The 13,720-nt window shown below is 46.5% G+C and overlaps 1 protein-coding gene and 1 long non-coding RNA gene across 2 annotated transcripts in view; one reads left to right on the top strand and one right to left on the bottom strand.

The window, feature by feature from the left end:
- LIPC (lipase C, hepatic type) overlaps positions 1 to 13,297 on the bottom strand; it is a 139,007-nt gene extending 125,710 nt beyond the window's left edge. The window contains exons 1-2 of the mRNA XM_058541689.1: positions 13,193 to 13,297; positions 12,850 to 12,982 (exon numbers count right to left, since the gene is read on the bottom strand). Coding sequence (XP_058397672.1) covers positions 12,850 to 12,934 — 85 coding nt within the window. The 5' untranslated portion in view covers positions 12,935 to 12,982; positions 13,193 to 13,297. The remainder of the gene's footprint in view (positions 1 to 12,849; positions 12,983 to 13,192) is intronic.
- LOC131406122 (uncharacterized) lies at positions 1,134 to 3,495 on the top strand. Its single transcript, XR_009220061.1, has 3 exons — positions 1,134 to 1,407; positions 1,805 to 1,978; positions 2,781 to 3,495. It is a non-coding gene; the product is annotated as an uncharacterized LOC131406122 (long non-coding RNA).
- Positions 13,298 to 13,720: the final 423 nt, after the last annotated feature.

Raw genomic sequence — 13,720 nt, 5'->3', positions numbered from 1 at the left:
AGGGGAGGCAGGCACCCAGGACAAGATGGCAGCTGACCTTGGTCCCTTCTCCTTGGCGGAGGCCGGGGCGCGTCTACACAATGGCCTGGTTGAAGGCAGCCTGTGTGGGAAAATTGCCTCTTAAGGCGAGAGAGACTTGTGTGGGCTCACGCTGAGCACACCCCCACCAAGACGATCGGTCCCCCAGGCGCCGGGCCAGAGGGTGCGTTTTATCACTTACCCGCAACAGGAGCCAGATAAACGGCTCCTTCTTGGTCTCCTGCCAGTTATTGCTTGTGCTGCCAGAAAGTCTTAATCACGCTGTTGAGAGGGGCTGAGCCCCCTCCCCCAACTAGCTGCCAGCTGGCTCCTGTGTGCCTCTGCCGGGCCAGAGCTTCCCGCGCCCCCACGGCAAAGGCCCCCTCTCTGGACCTGGTTCAGAGGGTGCAGTGTTAATACCCACTCTCCAATCTCGTGTATATTTCCAAGCCTCTTTTTCTAACTCAGCTCCCCTCCAGCCTCCCGGGGTGGGGGTGGGGGGCACGTTGCTGAAGCTTAAACAGAACAGGGATAGATCTTTAGTGTCCACAGGCTCCCAGGTGCCTGGCCTGGGACCTGGGTCAGGGCAGGGTCTTGAAAGTGTTTGCTGGCTGTTATGGGCTGAATTGTGTGTCCCTTCCCCCACCCCCGACTTTTGTATGTAAAGTCCTAACCCTCAGTATGTCAGAATGTGACTGTCTTTGTAGATAAGGTCTTCAAAGAGGTAAAGTTAAAGGAGGTCATTGGAGTGGGCCCTAGTTCTTATAAGAAGAGGAGATTAGGACACAGACATGCACAAAGGGAAGAGCATGTGAAGATAAGAGGAGACAGCCATCTATGAGCCAGGGATAGAGGCTGCAGAAGAAACTAACTCTGCTGACATCTTGATCTCAGACTTCTAGCCTCTAGAATTGTGAGAAAATAAATTTCTATTGTTTGAGCTACCCAGTTTGTGGTACTTTGTTATGGCTGCCCGAGCAGACTAATACACCGGATAAACGTGGAGCGTGTTGGAGTGCTAGTTCTGGCACAGAGCTGATGTGTGGCCAAATTGGTGAGTAAATCCGTGCCCAGACACCATCCTCTTTTTTTTTGTGTGTGAGGAGACCAGCCCTGTGCTAACATATGCCAATCCTCCTCTTTTTTTGCTGAGGAAGACTGGCCCTGGGCTAACATCCGTGCCCATCTTCCTCCACTTTATATGGGACACCGCCACAGCATGGCCCGACAAGCGGTGCGTTGGTGCACGCCCGGGATCCGAACCGGCGAACCCCGGGCCGCCGCAGCGGAGCACGCACTTAACCGCTTTCGCCACTGGGCTGGCCCGGACACCATCCTCTGAGTGTAGACTTCCCTGCTTGAACTGGTCATTTGGATGTTGCCCCAGGTGTGAGTTGATAAGCTGATCCTCACCTTCCCCCGTGGGTCTCTTCTCTAGTCTTCCTGCTTCCACATCACCCATCCTGATCAGGAATCCCCAGGACGGGAGCCCCTCTGTGTGGCACGAAGGTGGCAGCCAGGCAGGAACAATAGCGCACAGAGAGGACCTGGTCATGGAATAATTACAAGACCCATGTCACAGGCAGGAGAAATCTCCTGAAAGGAGATTTCTCAGGTGTGGTCTTGATGTCACCAAGCCACAAAGAAGCCATGGAGGGTCCAGCTCAGTCTGTGAAAACAACCCTGTACTTAGAGGAGCCTTGGGCAAAGAAAAACGTTTTAGCCCTTTTGAAATACGCTTGGTCACCTTAAAATTGGCCCAGAATTTTCCGGTGTGACATCGCAGGGCCTCTTCTGTCTTCGGGCTGCCTGGGTTTGTGCTCATCCCTTGTTCCTGAGCTTGACTTCGGGGAAGCAGGGGCTGTGATGGAGGCTGAGATGTGTGAGGGGACCAAGACTTTGTCCAAGGACGGGTTTCCTCCTGGGCACTGAGGAGGTGCCATCGCTCATGGTGGGTAAGGTGAGTGCTAACTTCTAGTTAGAAGTGTCCAGGTCCAGAGAGGCTCAGAGTATGTGCCAGGCTCACCCAGCACTGACAACCACAGTGGGATACCTGTAAGGACAACGTACCAGGTGGGCTCTGAGAAGGACACCAGAATCAGCAGACACCAGCATCAAGGAGAAGGGACCTTGGGAGGCTTCTGCCCCTTTGCCCTTCAGGCAAGCCCACATTTGAGCTGACGAGATTCTCAGTTTCTCTGGCTTGCTGGAGAGCTGTGAGCTTGGAGTCAGACAGGCCTGAGTGTGAATCTTGCCTTCCACTCGCTAGCTGAGTGGTCTGGGGCAGGTTACTTCATCTCTCTGAACCACAATTTCCCCATCTGTAAAGTGGGGAAGCTGACACTTACCTCACAGAGTGGTTGCATAAAGTGAAATAAATAGGCAAAGCATTTGATACATTTAAAAGTTCTTAAAAATAATAGTTACTATTATTTTATGTGTCTTGGTTCTACTCCATTAAGGCAATGTAAGAGTTTCTTTCCAAAAAGCATCAAACGTATATTTTCATTGTTGGTACTGGATCAAAAATGGATGCATGTCTGGCCCTGTGTAAGCAGCATTGGGAAAGAAATTGTCTAATGGTCATTTACTGCATGGCTTGTTCTTACAGAATCCTGCCTTTGTCCTCCTGGGGTTTGAGAATCTCTGAATGGCTCAGGGCAATTGAGTTACACTAGGTTTAAGGCAGGGGACAATGTCCCAAGTTTACAGTGGGTAAAACTTTGCTTTCATATTTCTCTCTCCTGTTAACCGTTAAATAGCTGACAGCAGATGAGGCAGCCGTGGAAGCTCTCAGGGCACTGCAACGACCTCTCAGCGAGCCCTGTTGACTCCCAGGATGTCAGTGCTGGAAGGGACCCTGCACAGTACCGGTGAGAAATCAGAGGCACGGGACGTGAAGGCAGCCACCCAAGGCTGTGCAGCTAGCATGGAGGTGTGCAGAGACCTCAAAGTCATTACCCGGGTTTCTCCGTATATGAGAAAATGAAAACAAAACACAACAAAACCTAGCCTTGCTGGCAGCCAGACCACAATGTTCTCAACTGAACATAGACAACGCCCACAGAATAGGAACGTCGCGCTGCAAGGACTCTCCGCGTTGGTGTTTGCAACAAGACAGAGGACGCCACTCTGAAACCGAAAACGTGACTAAACATACCCCACCTCCCCCTGACAGGAGTGATTGCTGCTCCTGCACCAATGCCAGCTCTAGCCCTGCCTGCTAGAACATTTTTGATTAAATTAAGCAGCAACAAGTTAACAGTAATTAATTATTAGATTATGAAGATACTGATCATCGGATGGCCCCCCTCCCCCTTTGACAGGATCCTATCCAGAATTGCCCTTGCTTCCCAACTCTTCCTTAGTCTTAGCCTGCACAAGCCCAAATCTTCTCAGAAGCCCCTCCCAACTCCTCGTGCCAGGATGCCCCTGGGTTTCTTTGGAGTGCGTCCTCCCTTGCTGCAGCAAGTGAAATAAACCTAACTCTCATTTGACTGCAAGCGTGTTCCTGGTCGTCTTTGGTTGGTGAACTTTAACGTCTGTAAAATGGGCATAATAATACCTGCCCAGTATCTTTTACAGGCATAGTGTAAGAATCAAGTGATGTCTTGCAGGTGGGAATGAGTTTTTCATGTTGAAATTGATAAGGATCTATAAGCTAGTACGATGTGGAATTTCCAAATGGTCCTCTTTTCAGATTTAGAATAAGGTACTTGGTAAATGGAAGATTCCTATTCAAGCTTCTCTTATGTGTTCCTGCCTGAGTTTCATTGACGTCAAGTCCCTCCAACGATTTAGTGTTAGGAATAGCAATTAGCAAAACTGCAGAGACTTGCTGGGGCCCTCCTAGGGCCCTTCCTAGGAGGAAGATCTGAGTGTTTGTGGGTGCCGGCTAGGGCCCTCTGGGAGGAAGATCTGAGTGTTTGTGGGTACCGGCTAGGTGAGGTTGCAGAGCTGGTGATCTGAGTCCCACCTCTGCCTCTTTATGCTGATAGCTTTGCTTTCCATCAGGGAGTGGCTGGGGTTTCAGCCTGGCTGGGAGATAAAGCCATCCGCCCAGCCAGAAAGGCAGCCAGCAGTCCCTCCCTATTTCAAACCCCACCCTCACTGGTGGCCCCACTGCCTCCAAGATGAGGGCCAAACTCCTTAGCATGGCCTTTGAGGCCCTCACCTCTGGCCATTTCTTTTTATGTGCCCCACCCTGGGTCACAGCAAACGTCTCAGGGATTCCTAATTTCATTATCCATTTTTCAAGCCTCCAAGACTGGTTTGTGCTTTTCCTTCTGCTTGCAAAGTCCTTCCACTTCTTTCCCTTCAAGACTCGACTCAAATATCACTTCCTCTATAAAGGCTTCTCAGCTAACCTCTCCTGCCTCAAGGCCTTGTGATGTTTTGTACCTAATTGCGCACTTAGCACGTTGTGTTGAAATTTTGCCTCTCCCAATCTCTAACATACACACGCGCACACACACACACACACACACACACACACACACACACACACACGGCTGTAGGGGGCTGGAAACCCCATCAGTTGGGAAGTTCCTTAAAGAATGAAGCCTGCTTTTTCATTGTTGTGTCCTCAGGGATACATTTTTATACTGACCATGAGGACTGGCACACAGTAAGTGGTTAATAAATGCTGTAATTTGCTACTGTTGATCTTGTTATGTTTCAGTATAAAGCAGTATGTTGTTTTCACTATTTTGGTTTCTTCTGGGACAAGGAAGCTGACGTGTTTTCACTGGAAAGTTTTTTGCAATCATAGAAAGGCTGGTCCTAATCGACTGAGCATCACAGGCTCTGCCCGGCTTTTGGTCATGCCTAGCTCATATGAAAAGAATTTTCTTGATCCCATTTTTCAGGCCTGCCAAGGAGTGGTTCAGTGTGTGTGGTTAATTAGTTATTGCAACTAGTATTTTTCCACCAATTACAAGTACTGTAAGTCTCAGCTTGGGAATTTTTTTTTCATTTCAAGAACCACTTTCTTTTCAGCATGGTGATATTTTATTTTGGAGGAATAAGTTGTCACGAGTATCTTGGGGTTTTATATTGTTTGGGATATGGCTACCCTAGAGGGAGGTCGATATCCAGGGTGAATAGACGTTGATATCCCTCTCTCTTCCCCAGCAGGAGACTTAGAAATTAAGCCAGGTTTGTCCTAAAGGCTGCATTGTTTCTGTGGGAAGAGCCCTAAGCCTGGAAGTCAGGAGACCTGGGTGCAAGTCAAGTCAATGTTTTGCCATTAACTATTTTTGTTTTTCTAGGGGTTCCCAAGGTGTAGTCCCCGGACCCACAGCAGCACTTGTGAACCTGCTAGAAATGCAAATTCCCAGATCCACCCCAGGCCCACTGAATTAGAAACTCTGCAGATGGGGCCCAGAAATCTTATTTTAATAAGATTTATTTATTTATTTAACAAATTTAAGAAAATGTATTTATTTTATAAATAAAGATTTAATAAAATCTTATTTTAATAAGGTTCTGATGTACGCTAAAGTTTGAGAACCTCTGGTTTAGTCAAATCCCTTCGTTTTACCATTTTGACATAAATTTATTTTTTAATTATTCAAATCATTAAAGTAAATATACTCTCTACATACTGTAACATTACGTAAAATTTGGGAGAGATAAAAATTTAGATATAAATTTAACTGAAGTATGAACATTTTTGTACATTCTCTCCTAGTATTTTTTTCTCAAGCACACGTATTTTCACAGTCATAATCACAGGATGCACACAATTAGGTATACTGCTTTTGTCCCACTTAGCGCTGGAACATAAAACTGTTGAGTGTTGCCACCTTCACATCTTCGTAAGAACCAGTTTTAATGGCCCCACAACACTCCATCGAATAGCTGTGCCACGGCTTACTTCACCAGGCCCCTGAGTGTGAACTTGTATGCCTGCAGGTGAAAACACTGTGGACAGACAAGGAGGCCTCCCCTTGGATGCATCTGATCTTTTTCCCTTCACTTCTTCCCACCCATCCCCCCATCCCATTATGGAAAAATCAAAACTATGAGTGTTTCCGGTAATAGGGTCATAAACAGAGACGAAAGGGAAGTTAGCCAATAGCCCTGAGTTTTCCAGAAACTTGGATTCTCTCTTGAAACCCTGAAGCTGTTGGGATATCACTGTGCTACCTTGTGGCTGTGTCTAAGAATTACATCTTCTCTTGAGAAACATGGCTAGCCCCCTGAATCCTCCAGGGGGGACCATTGGAGTTTGTCTCCTTGCCCTAAGCTGGGTGCCTGAGTGTGAGCCCCAGGCTCCCCATGTCTACCTTTCCATAGCAACCCCACTCCCTGCAGGACTGGCTGGGCGCCCACCCATTGTTCTGGTTCCCACACTGGGGCTGAAGTCTGGCCATGACCCTCAACCTGCTTGGCAGAGGTCCAGATGTCCTGCCTGCCCCTGGCCAGCCCCTTTTCCTAGTGGGCTGGACCTGAATCCCCAGCTGAGAGGGCCTCACGTTAAAATAAACTCCCTCCTTGGAACCAGTGTACAGCCACCTTCCTGGCTATGAGAATTGTTGTGCTCCCTGCCCAGCATGGACCCCATGGATGCCAGGGACACCCCAGGCTGAGGTCAGGGTGGTCACATCCCCTTGAGGAATGTAACTGGGACTGCTCAGCACTGTCTTGTGGACCAGGCCTAAAACTGGGCAAGACTCTGGCCCACCCCCGCCTCTCCTTCCCACTGCCTGCTGACTCCTGGCAAGCACCCAGCGTGCCTTGCAGCGTTGTGGCAGCTGGTGTGGAAAATAGGGCAGGGAGATGGTGGCAGTGGGGATCTTGGTACTGGCCAGATGGCTTTTGGCTGGGCCACTCAGTGATTCACGTGTTCTCTAAACCAGTCAGCCCCTCAGTTACTCTCTGAAAATGGATGCTTCACCTGGCCCAGAATTAAAGACTGTGGGTGAAGAGAAGGCAGGCTGGGAGACAGGCTGCTGTCCTCTCACCTCAGGTTTGTGCTCTCTGGGTCTGATGCCCTCGGGTGATGCCTCAGCTGTGGGGCCAAGAAGTCTGCAGTGGATGGGACGGTCTCTAGCGGAGGGCAGATAGGATTTCACTAGAATGCGAGGGCTGGCCTTCTGCTGATTCCGGTTTCATGTACACTCCCAGGTGAATGGATTCCATCTCCAGACACCACGTCAGATATTACTCAGGAGTGACGTTCCCTGCAATTGTGGAGGCCTGTCAGGAGTTTGCAGGCCCCACTGGGGGAGCGATTCTAGGCCTGGCTGAGCCTATGAGGACGAGTGGAGGCGGCAGGTCTGAAGGGACAGGGCAAGGTCTCTTTCCCAGTGGCCCTCTAGGGACAACAAATCCAGGATCAAGCTAATGCAGCCAATCAGGGTCTTTTTTTTTTATTTTAATTTTTTTCTTTTACATTTAAATACTGAAAAAAGAAACTGAAAAAAATGGCCTTAAAACTCTTTATATATCCTTAAATATACTTAGAATCCCTAGCAATATACATGCATATAGTTTTTTCACTGTTGTGATTCAATAAGAGATTATTTAGTCCTGTTTTTTCCCCACCTTATTGCATATAAAATTTCCTCATGCTTATTTTTAAAAGCTACAAGACCAGTTGTTATTTAACCTTTTGGAAGTCACAGGTCCCTTTAATAATTTGCCGACGGTATGACCTCTCTCCCCCACTCAAAATGCACACAGCCTTGGGCGCCATCTTAGGAGGCATCCAGACTCTCTGAAACCCATCTTCCGCTAGGTTAGGATCCCTGGGGTTACACTATGAGTGCCTAAGGGCCAGCAGTAAGCCTTTTATTTCCGAATCCCATCATTAACACTCAAAATCTACTGGAACTTTAGTAGTAGTTATTTAAAGCAATGCTTGTTTAAAGTCGGACGTAGTCATAGCTGGACTCTCCATCCTTGATGGTTTATTTGGGCATTCAGTTGTTTCCAGTTTGTTGCAGTTGTGACCCAGTGTTGCTGTCAACTCCTTCCTATGGTTTTCTTTTTTTCTTCTTCCCGTGAGGCCTATTTTTGGAAGGTGTTTGGGCTTGAAAAACATGTATCCTTTAGGCTCTGTACCTTTGCTTACGCACAAGGAAAGCCTCCTTCTCTTTTGTCCCGATTCCATCCGGCAAGACCCTGCCCATATGCTGCCTCGTCCCAGAAGCCTTCCCTGTACGCCACACCTGGAAGTAAACTCTTCTGCATCACTTCCTGCTCCTTGTCTTAGTCTATTCGGGCTGCTGTAACAAATTACCATAGACTGGGTAGCTTGTAACCAGCAGAAATTTATTTCTCACAGCTCTGGAGGCTGGAAGTCTGAGATCAGGTTGCCAGTATGGTTGGGTTCTGGTGAGAGCCCTCTTCCAGGTTTCCTTATATGGTGGAAAGAGAGTGGGTTCTCTGGGGTCCCTTTTATAAGGGCACTAATCCCATTCATGACAGCTCCTTCTTCATGACTGAATTACCTCCCCACCATACTGGGGGTTAGGATTTCAAGATATGAGGTTAGGGGAACACGAACACTTAGTCCATTGCACTCCTCTCTAGTGGTACTCATCTATGTTCTAGTTGAAAAAATTTTATATACACATCTTATTTCCTTTATTAGACTCAATGGTATACTTCATGTATTTGAAACCCAGAACAGATCAATTTAATACCCCTCTGCTCTGTAAGACAAAATTATTTTCAGTAACAGTCATGCAAAAATCGGCAATAATCAATTATTTTCTTGATTTCTTTAGTTTTAAAGCAATGAATGATTTAAAAAAGAAGAATACATTTCAACTCTAAAGATACTCAAACACATTAAAGGTATTTCTTGTAAGAACCAAAATTTTTACTTATCAAACAAAATATTACGCCTCAGAGCTCACTGTAAAACCTATTTCACTGTTCTAAATTTTAAACACAAAACCTCTATGTGATCACATAGAATAACAGAATTGAAGTTCTCAGGTTGTTTCTTTGTCTTTACAATCACTATGGTATCATTTTCTATTTCAAATCTGCTGTTTAAATACAGGAACATGCAGTAAGTACCATAGGAGTTGGAGACATGAGAGACCACAGTGATTGGGGAGGATTCTGAACCATTAGACACTTCCTCTTGCAATGAACATGTGTCACTGAGTCCATGAGTGTTGGGGCCAACCGCACAACTGGAAGTTCTCTAAATTAACGTCGACGGAGAACATTTGTTAAAGGGTAAGTAACAAAAAAGTGATCTTTTAAAGTTTACATATATATTAATAAAACCCAACAGTAACTGTAGCGGTTATTTACAACTTTGACTAAAAATCTGTTTCAGGTGGGACGAGCTTTATTTTTATCCCTGATGTTATTTAGAATTGTGGTAATGAAAGGAAGACCAACTTTTATTAGGTTCTACTATTGTATTTATATGCTCTATGGACGACAGCCCCCTTATTGCAGGCTTCCAGGACAGACAGCTCCCCTCTCTCCACCCCTGGTCCACCCCTGATTTGACATCAAGTGCCTGGAGGGCAGGGACCAGCGGTGCAGTCCACTGATGTACCGTGTCTACTGCATGAGTGCAGCAGTTCTGAGTGTGGACTGAGGCCCCAGCAGGATCTTCAAGGATGTCCTCCCTTTTCCTATGTGTAAGGCCGACTTTCTTCATGTACTTCAAACCAAGCAACATATCACAACAGATTAAAGACGGAAACCAATAAAAGAATCCAGCCATCTTCTTTTAAGCCAGATATTAAAGAAATTTGCAAAATTTCTTTGTAAACTGTCACTCTTCAGTCTCACTTTTTATTGTTTTTATTTGGAAAATACAAGTTATTTTTCATAATATTATGTTACACATGTTGACATGTGATAGATTTGTTGTTATTTTCAAAAACATTAAAATTTTTAAAAATTCTCAGTTTTCATCTCTAATATGGTAAATGTTGAGAGCCGTATTCGATATAAAAAAAGCTCTTTGGCGTTCTAAATGAGTTTTAAGAGTGTAGTGGCGTCCTGAGACCAGAAAGTTTGAGAACTCCTCCACTAATGCCCTGTCTTGTATATGGTAGCGCGTGGGCACACTTAAACGAATGAGGGACTCAATGGATGGGTTTCAACTGCTTCTAGGACCTGGAAGCTGTGACTGGGGTTGGAGGCAGGGGGGTAGGCACCCATAGGCAGTGGTGTTCAATACTTGGAAGATAAGGGCTGCCGGGGTCTCAGAGCAGCAGCTTCCGTCTGAAGCAGTGTTGGCTCTCCAGACAACGCCGTGGGGTGGGCCTGGGCCTCAGGTAGTGAGGTCTGGGGATACAAGTGATGGCAGCTCTGTGTCCTGGGGGCCTCAGGAGGCTCACCATCTCCTGATCCCCCTGGTGCTGAAGGGTGGGAACAACTGCCCGAATCTGCCTCCGTGTGAGAGGAACTGAGCAGAATGGCCTTCTTGGGACCTCAGACTTTCAAGTCACGGGTGTGAGCACAATGGAGAGAGAGGCCTGTAGCCTCAGTCAGACAGATTGAGCTCTCCGTGCCTCTCCCTGCTCTGCCCTGGACAGCCAGGGGACGGCCAGCAAGTCGCCTAACGGCTGGCTTACTCAACCACATGGTGAGAGTAGGATGAAATGTTTGTGCAGTGTCTGGCACATACTGGGTACACGGTACATGAGCGGGCCCATTAGCAAAAGTCATTAGTAATAATAAAAAGAAGTCGGCTGGAAGGGGTGGGGTTAGGGAGGAAGGATCCTCTCGGGAGTTCTTCCTGGTCCCTGATTAGTGACAGTTGAAGCTTGGTGTAGACTAAGTGTTCTCAACCTTGGCACTATCGACATTTCCAGATTATCCGTCGTTATCAGGGGCTGTCCTGTGCGTTGTAGGATATTTAGCAGCAGCCCTGGCCTCTAACTACTACATGCCAATAGCACTCTCTCCCCAGTTGTGATAACCAAAAATGTCTCCGGACTTTGCCAAATGTCCCCTGGGGGGCAGTTTTGCCCCTGGTTGAGAACCACTGGTATAGAATCTCATCTGACAAGGGCTCCACCGTGGGCTGTTTGCTTCCCCGCAGTGCCCCAGGAAGACGTTGCACCACCCCCTGCACACAGACGGAGTTCTGCAGAGAGATTCTGCTCTCAAGGGCACAAGAGGCCTCCTGATTCCGATTCTTTTCCCTGAGGAACCATCCTGCTAATCACAGCCCCGTCTCTCAGCTTTTGGACAAACCAGGACCCTGGGAAAGCAGCAGCTGACCAGCATGAGATTTGCTGAGTGAAAGCTGGACAGTGCCCAGCGGCCCGGGGAGGCCATCCTAACCTTCGACCTCCACGTCGGCGCTAACGGCTTCCAACCCCACGTCTCCACTGACAAACAACCTGGGCCAACCGACGGTACAATGGATAAGCGAAGGGTGGTCTCTTCACACCATGGAATGCTACAGCGACCAGAATGAACGAGTTGCCACCACACGCAGCCACGTGGATAAATCTCACCAATATGATGTCAAGCGAAAGAAGCCAGACACAAAAGAGCACCTACTGTATGCTTCCATTAATGAAAAGTTCCAAAAAAAGGCAAAATAATCTGTATTAAGGCTCCAGAGGTGCACAAGGGAGGCTTCTGGGATGCCGGCTCAGTTGGTGAAAATTCACCGAACACTTATGATATAGGCACTTTTCTAGATATGTGTTATACATCAACGGAAAATAAACAAACAAAAACAACATTTTGGTTCAAAGGGCAGGACAGGCCCTTCAGCAAAATCCCTGTGAACCCAGGGAATAAAAGTCATCGGCAATTTTTCCTGTATGGCTCTAAATTATTATCATCATTTTTGGACATGGCTTTATAAATGAGATGAAGTATGCAAAATAATTAGCATAGTGGTTGGCACACAAAATGCTCAGCGGATAGTCATAATTAATACTACTACTAAGTTAATAACTGACAGAGGATACAAAATAATAAATACAAAAAACAGCCCTTTTTCTTAAAGGAGAAAAAAGGTTCTGGAATTTTTGGGTACATCTCTGGTTAGTAAATTCCTGATTCTCAAAGTTTTTGGAGGTCCCCCCAAGCATAGTCTTTGAGGAAAGAAAAATCTAAGCCTCTACCTTGGAATTACTAGATCCTGAGCAGTAACCAGCACAAGAACAAAAAGTCCCAAATGCCAGTCTCACTTGGCCAAATTGTTCAGTTCAGTTTACTTCATATCTGTCATTTATTGATCCAATGCACTGTTTAGCCAGGAACCTGGAATCCACCTGCTTGATCAAGCATTTGGATCTCTTTGGACATCAACCAAGTTTATGAATTTACAGACCAAACAGGCATGACTGCTCTTGGATTCCTCATCTCAGAGTAAAACTTTAGCAGAAAAAACAAAGTCTAGAAAATGTGCGGTGGTATCTCTGCTTTAGCCTTGACTGTAAACAGGACTCTACAAATTCCTTTCTCTTCTGAGAAAGACAGCAATTAGACAACCTCAGCAAGACGGAGCATTTCATTGGAAGCAGTGCTCCTCAGTTGCAAATTAGATGCCAAAGTAACTCTCAGAAAGATCTGAAACTCTTTCAGATTAGTCTCCACCAAAGAAGTCTTAGCATGACTATTTCTGAATCAGATATGCAAGAGACTTCAATGCTAGCTGCAAACACTTTTAGAAGACTTCTACTCCCAGAGTGGTTTCCTAAACTTTCAGTCCTGCTTACAGATGGCTGCACGTCCCTGTGACCTGTGAGGCCACCAACAGAACCTGGTATGCTGTGAAGTAAGCTCTGTCCCACACAGTCAAGAACACTTGCGTTCTTTGTGACATACATTTAAAAAAGAAAATCCATGCCCATCTCCAGAGAAAAGGCAGGCTCTTACCTGGTCCCGGGCTTTGTCCATGGGCACTTGATAGAATAAAGATGCACAAAACCAAGAACACAGAGACATACAGGGGACCTTCCATTTCTTCTGTCTCACCCGGGGTCCGAGGTCTTCTCACTAATATCTGAAGCTAAAGAGACCAGATTGCCTATTGATACTTCGTTAGGGAAGTCTGCCCATTAATAATTAACCTTTAAACATGTTATCTGGTGTTCAGACACTTTCCTTGCTACCTCCAATCCCAAATCTAATGATACGTAATACAAAAAAGGTTAATTTATGAAAGTATTTTTTATCCTGCTCCATTTTGAAAATAAAATATCTCGTCATGTATTCTTACCTTCTTGGACCAAGGTCACAGTTCCAAATTAATCAATTTAAAGTTCACTTGTTGTGTTTGGAAATTCTGTCAAAGGTCGGGGGTAGGTCTCTCCCACAGTGTTGCTCCCTCTGACAGCACTGCAAATAGCGTGCAGGCTCGTGGCTGTGGTATTTCAAATTGCAGGCTAAGCCCAGAGAGAAAGAGAAGTGCTCTGCTCTGCAGAGAGCCCCCAGAGGGTCCATTTTCTGTTGAGTTCAGCAAGATTGCTGGTGCCTGTGGTCTAACCGTGGTGGGCAACGTTTCTACAGTTGAAAGGGCCGGAAAACCTCTAACCTCAGTAGAAGAAGGAGCTGATGGAGGAGCCAAGATGCAGAACTGGAAGCCTTTGCTGGGGCCTCCATGAGAGACAACCCTAGAGTAAACACACTCTTTCCAACTCTGTGTTAATTAATGCTCCAACTGTTTAGAGGACTGGGAAGTAAGGCCACTCAGCCAAATCAGGCAGGGGAAATGCTACTGTGTATGGCTCTTGTAATATTTGTTGGC

This window comes from Diceros bicornis, chromosome 5, assembly GCF_020826845.1.
Source record: "Diceros bicornis minor isolate mBicDic1 chromosome 5, mDicBic1.mat.cur, whole genome shotgun sequence".
NCBI lineage: Eukaryota > Metazoa > Chordata > Mammalia > Perissodactyla > Rhinocerotidae > Diceros > Diceros bicornis.
The sequence above is the reverse complement of the archived record's forward strand: the minus strand, read 5'-3'. Positions and strand labels throughout refer to the sequence as shown.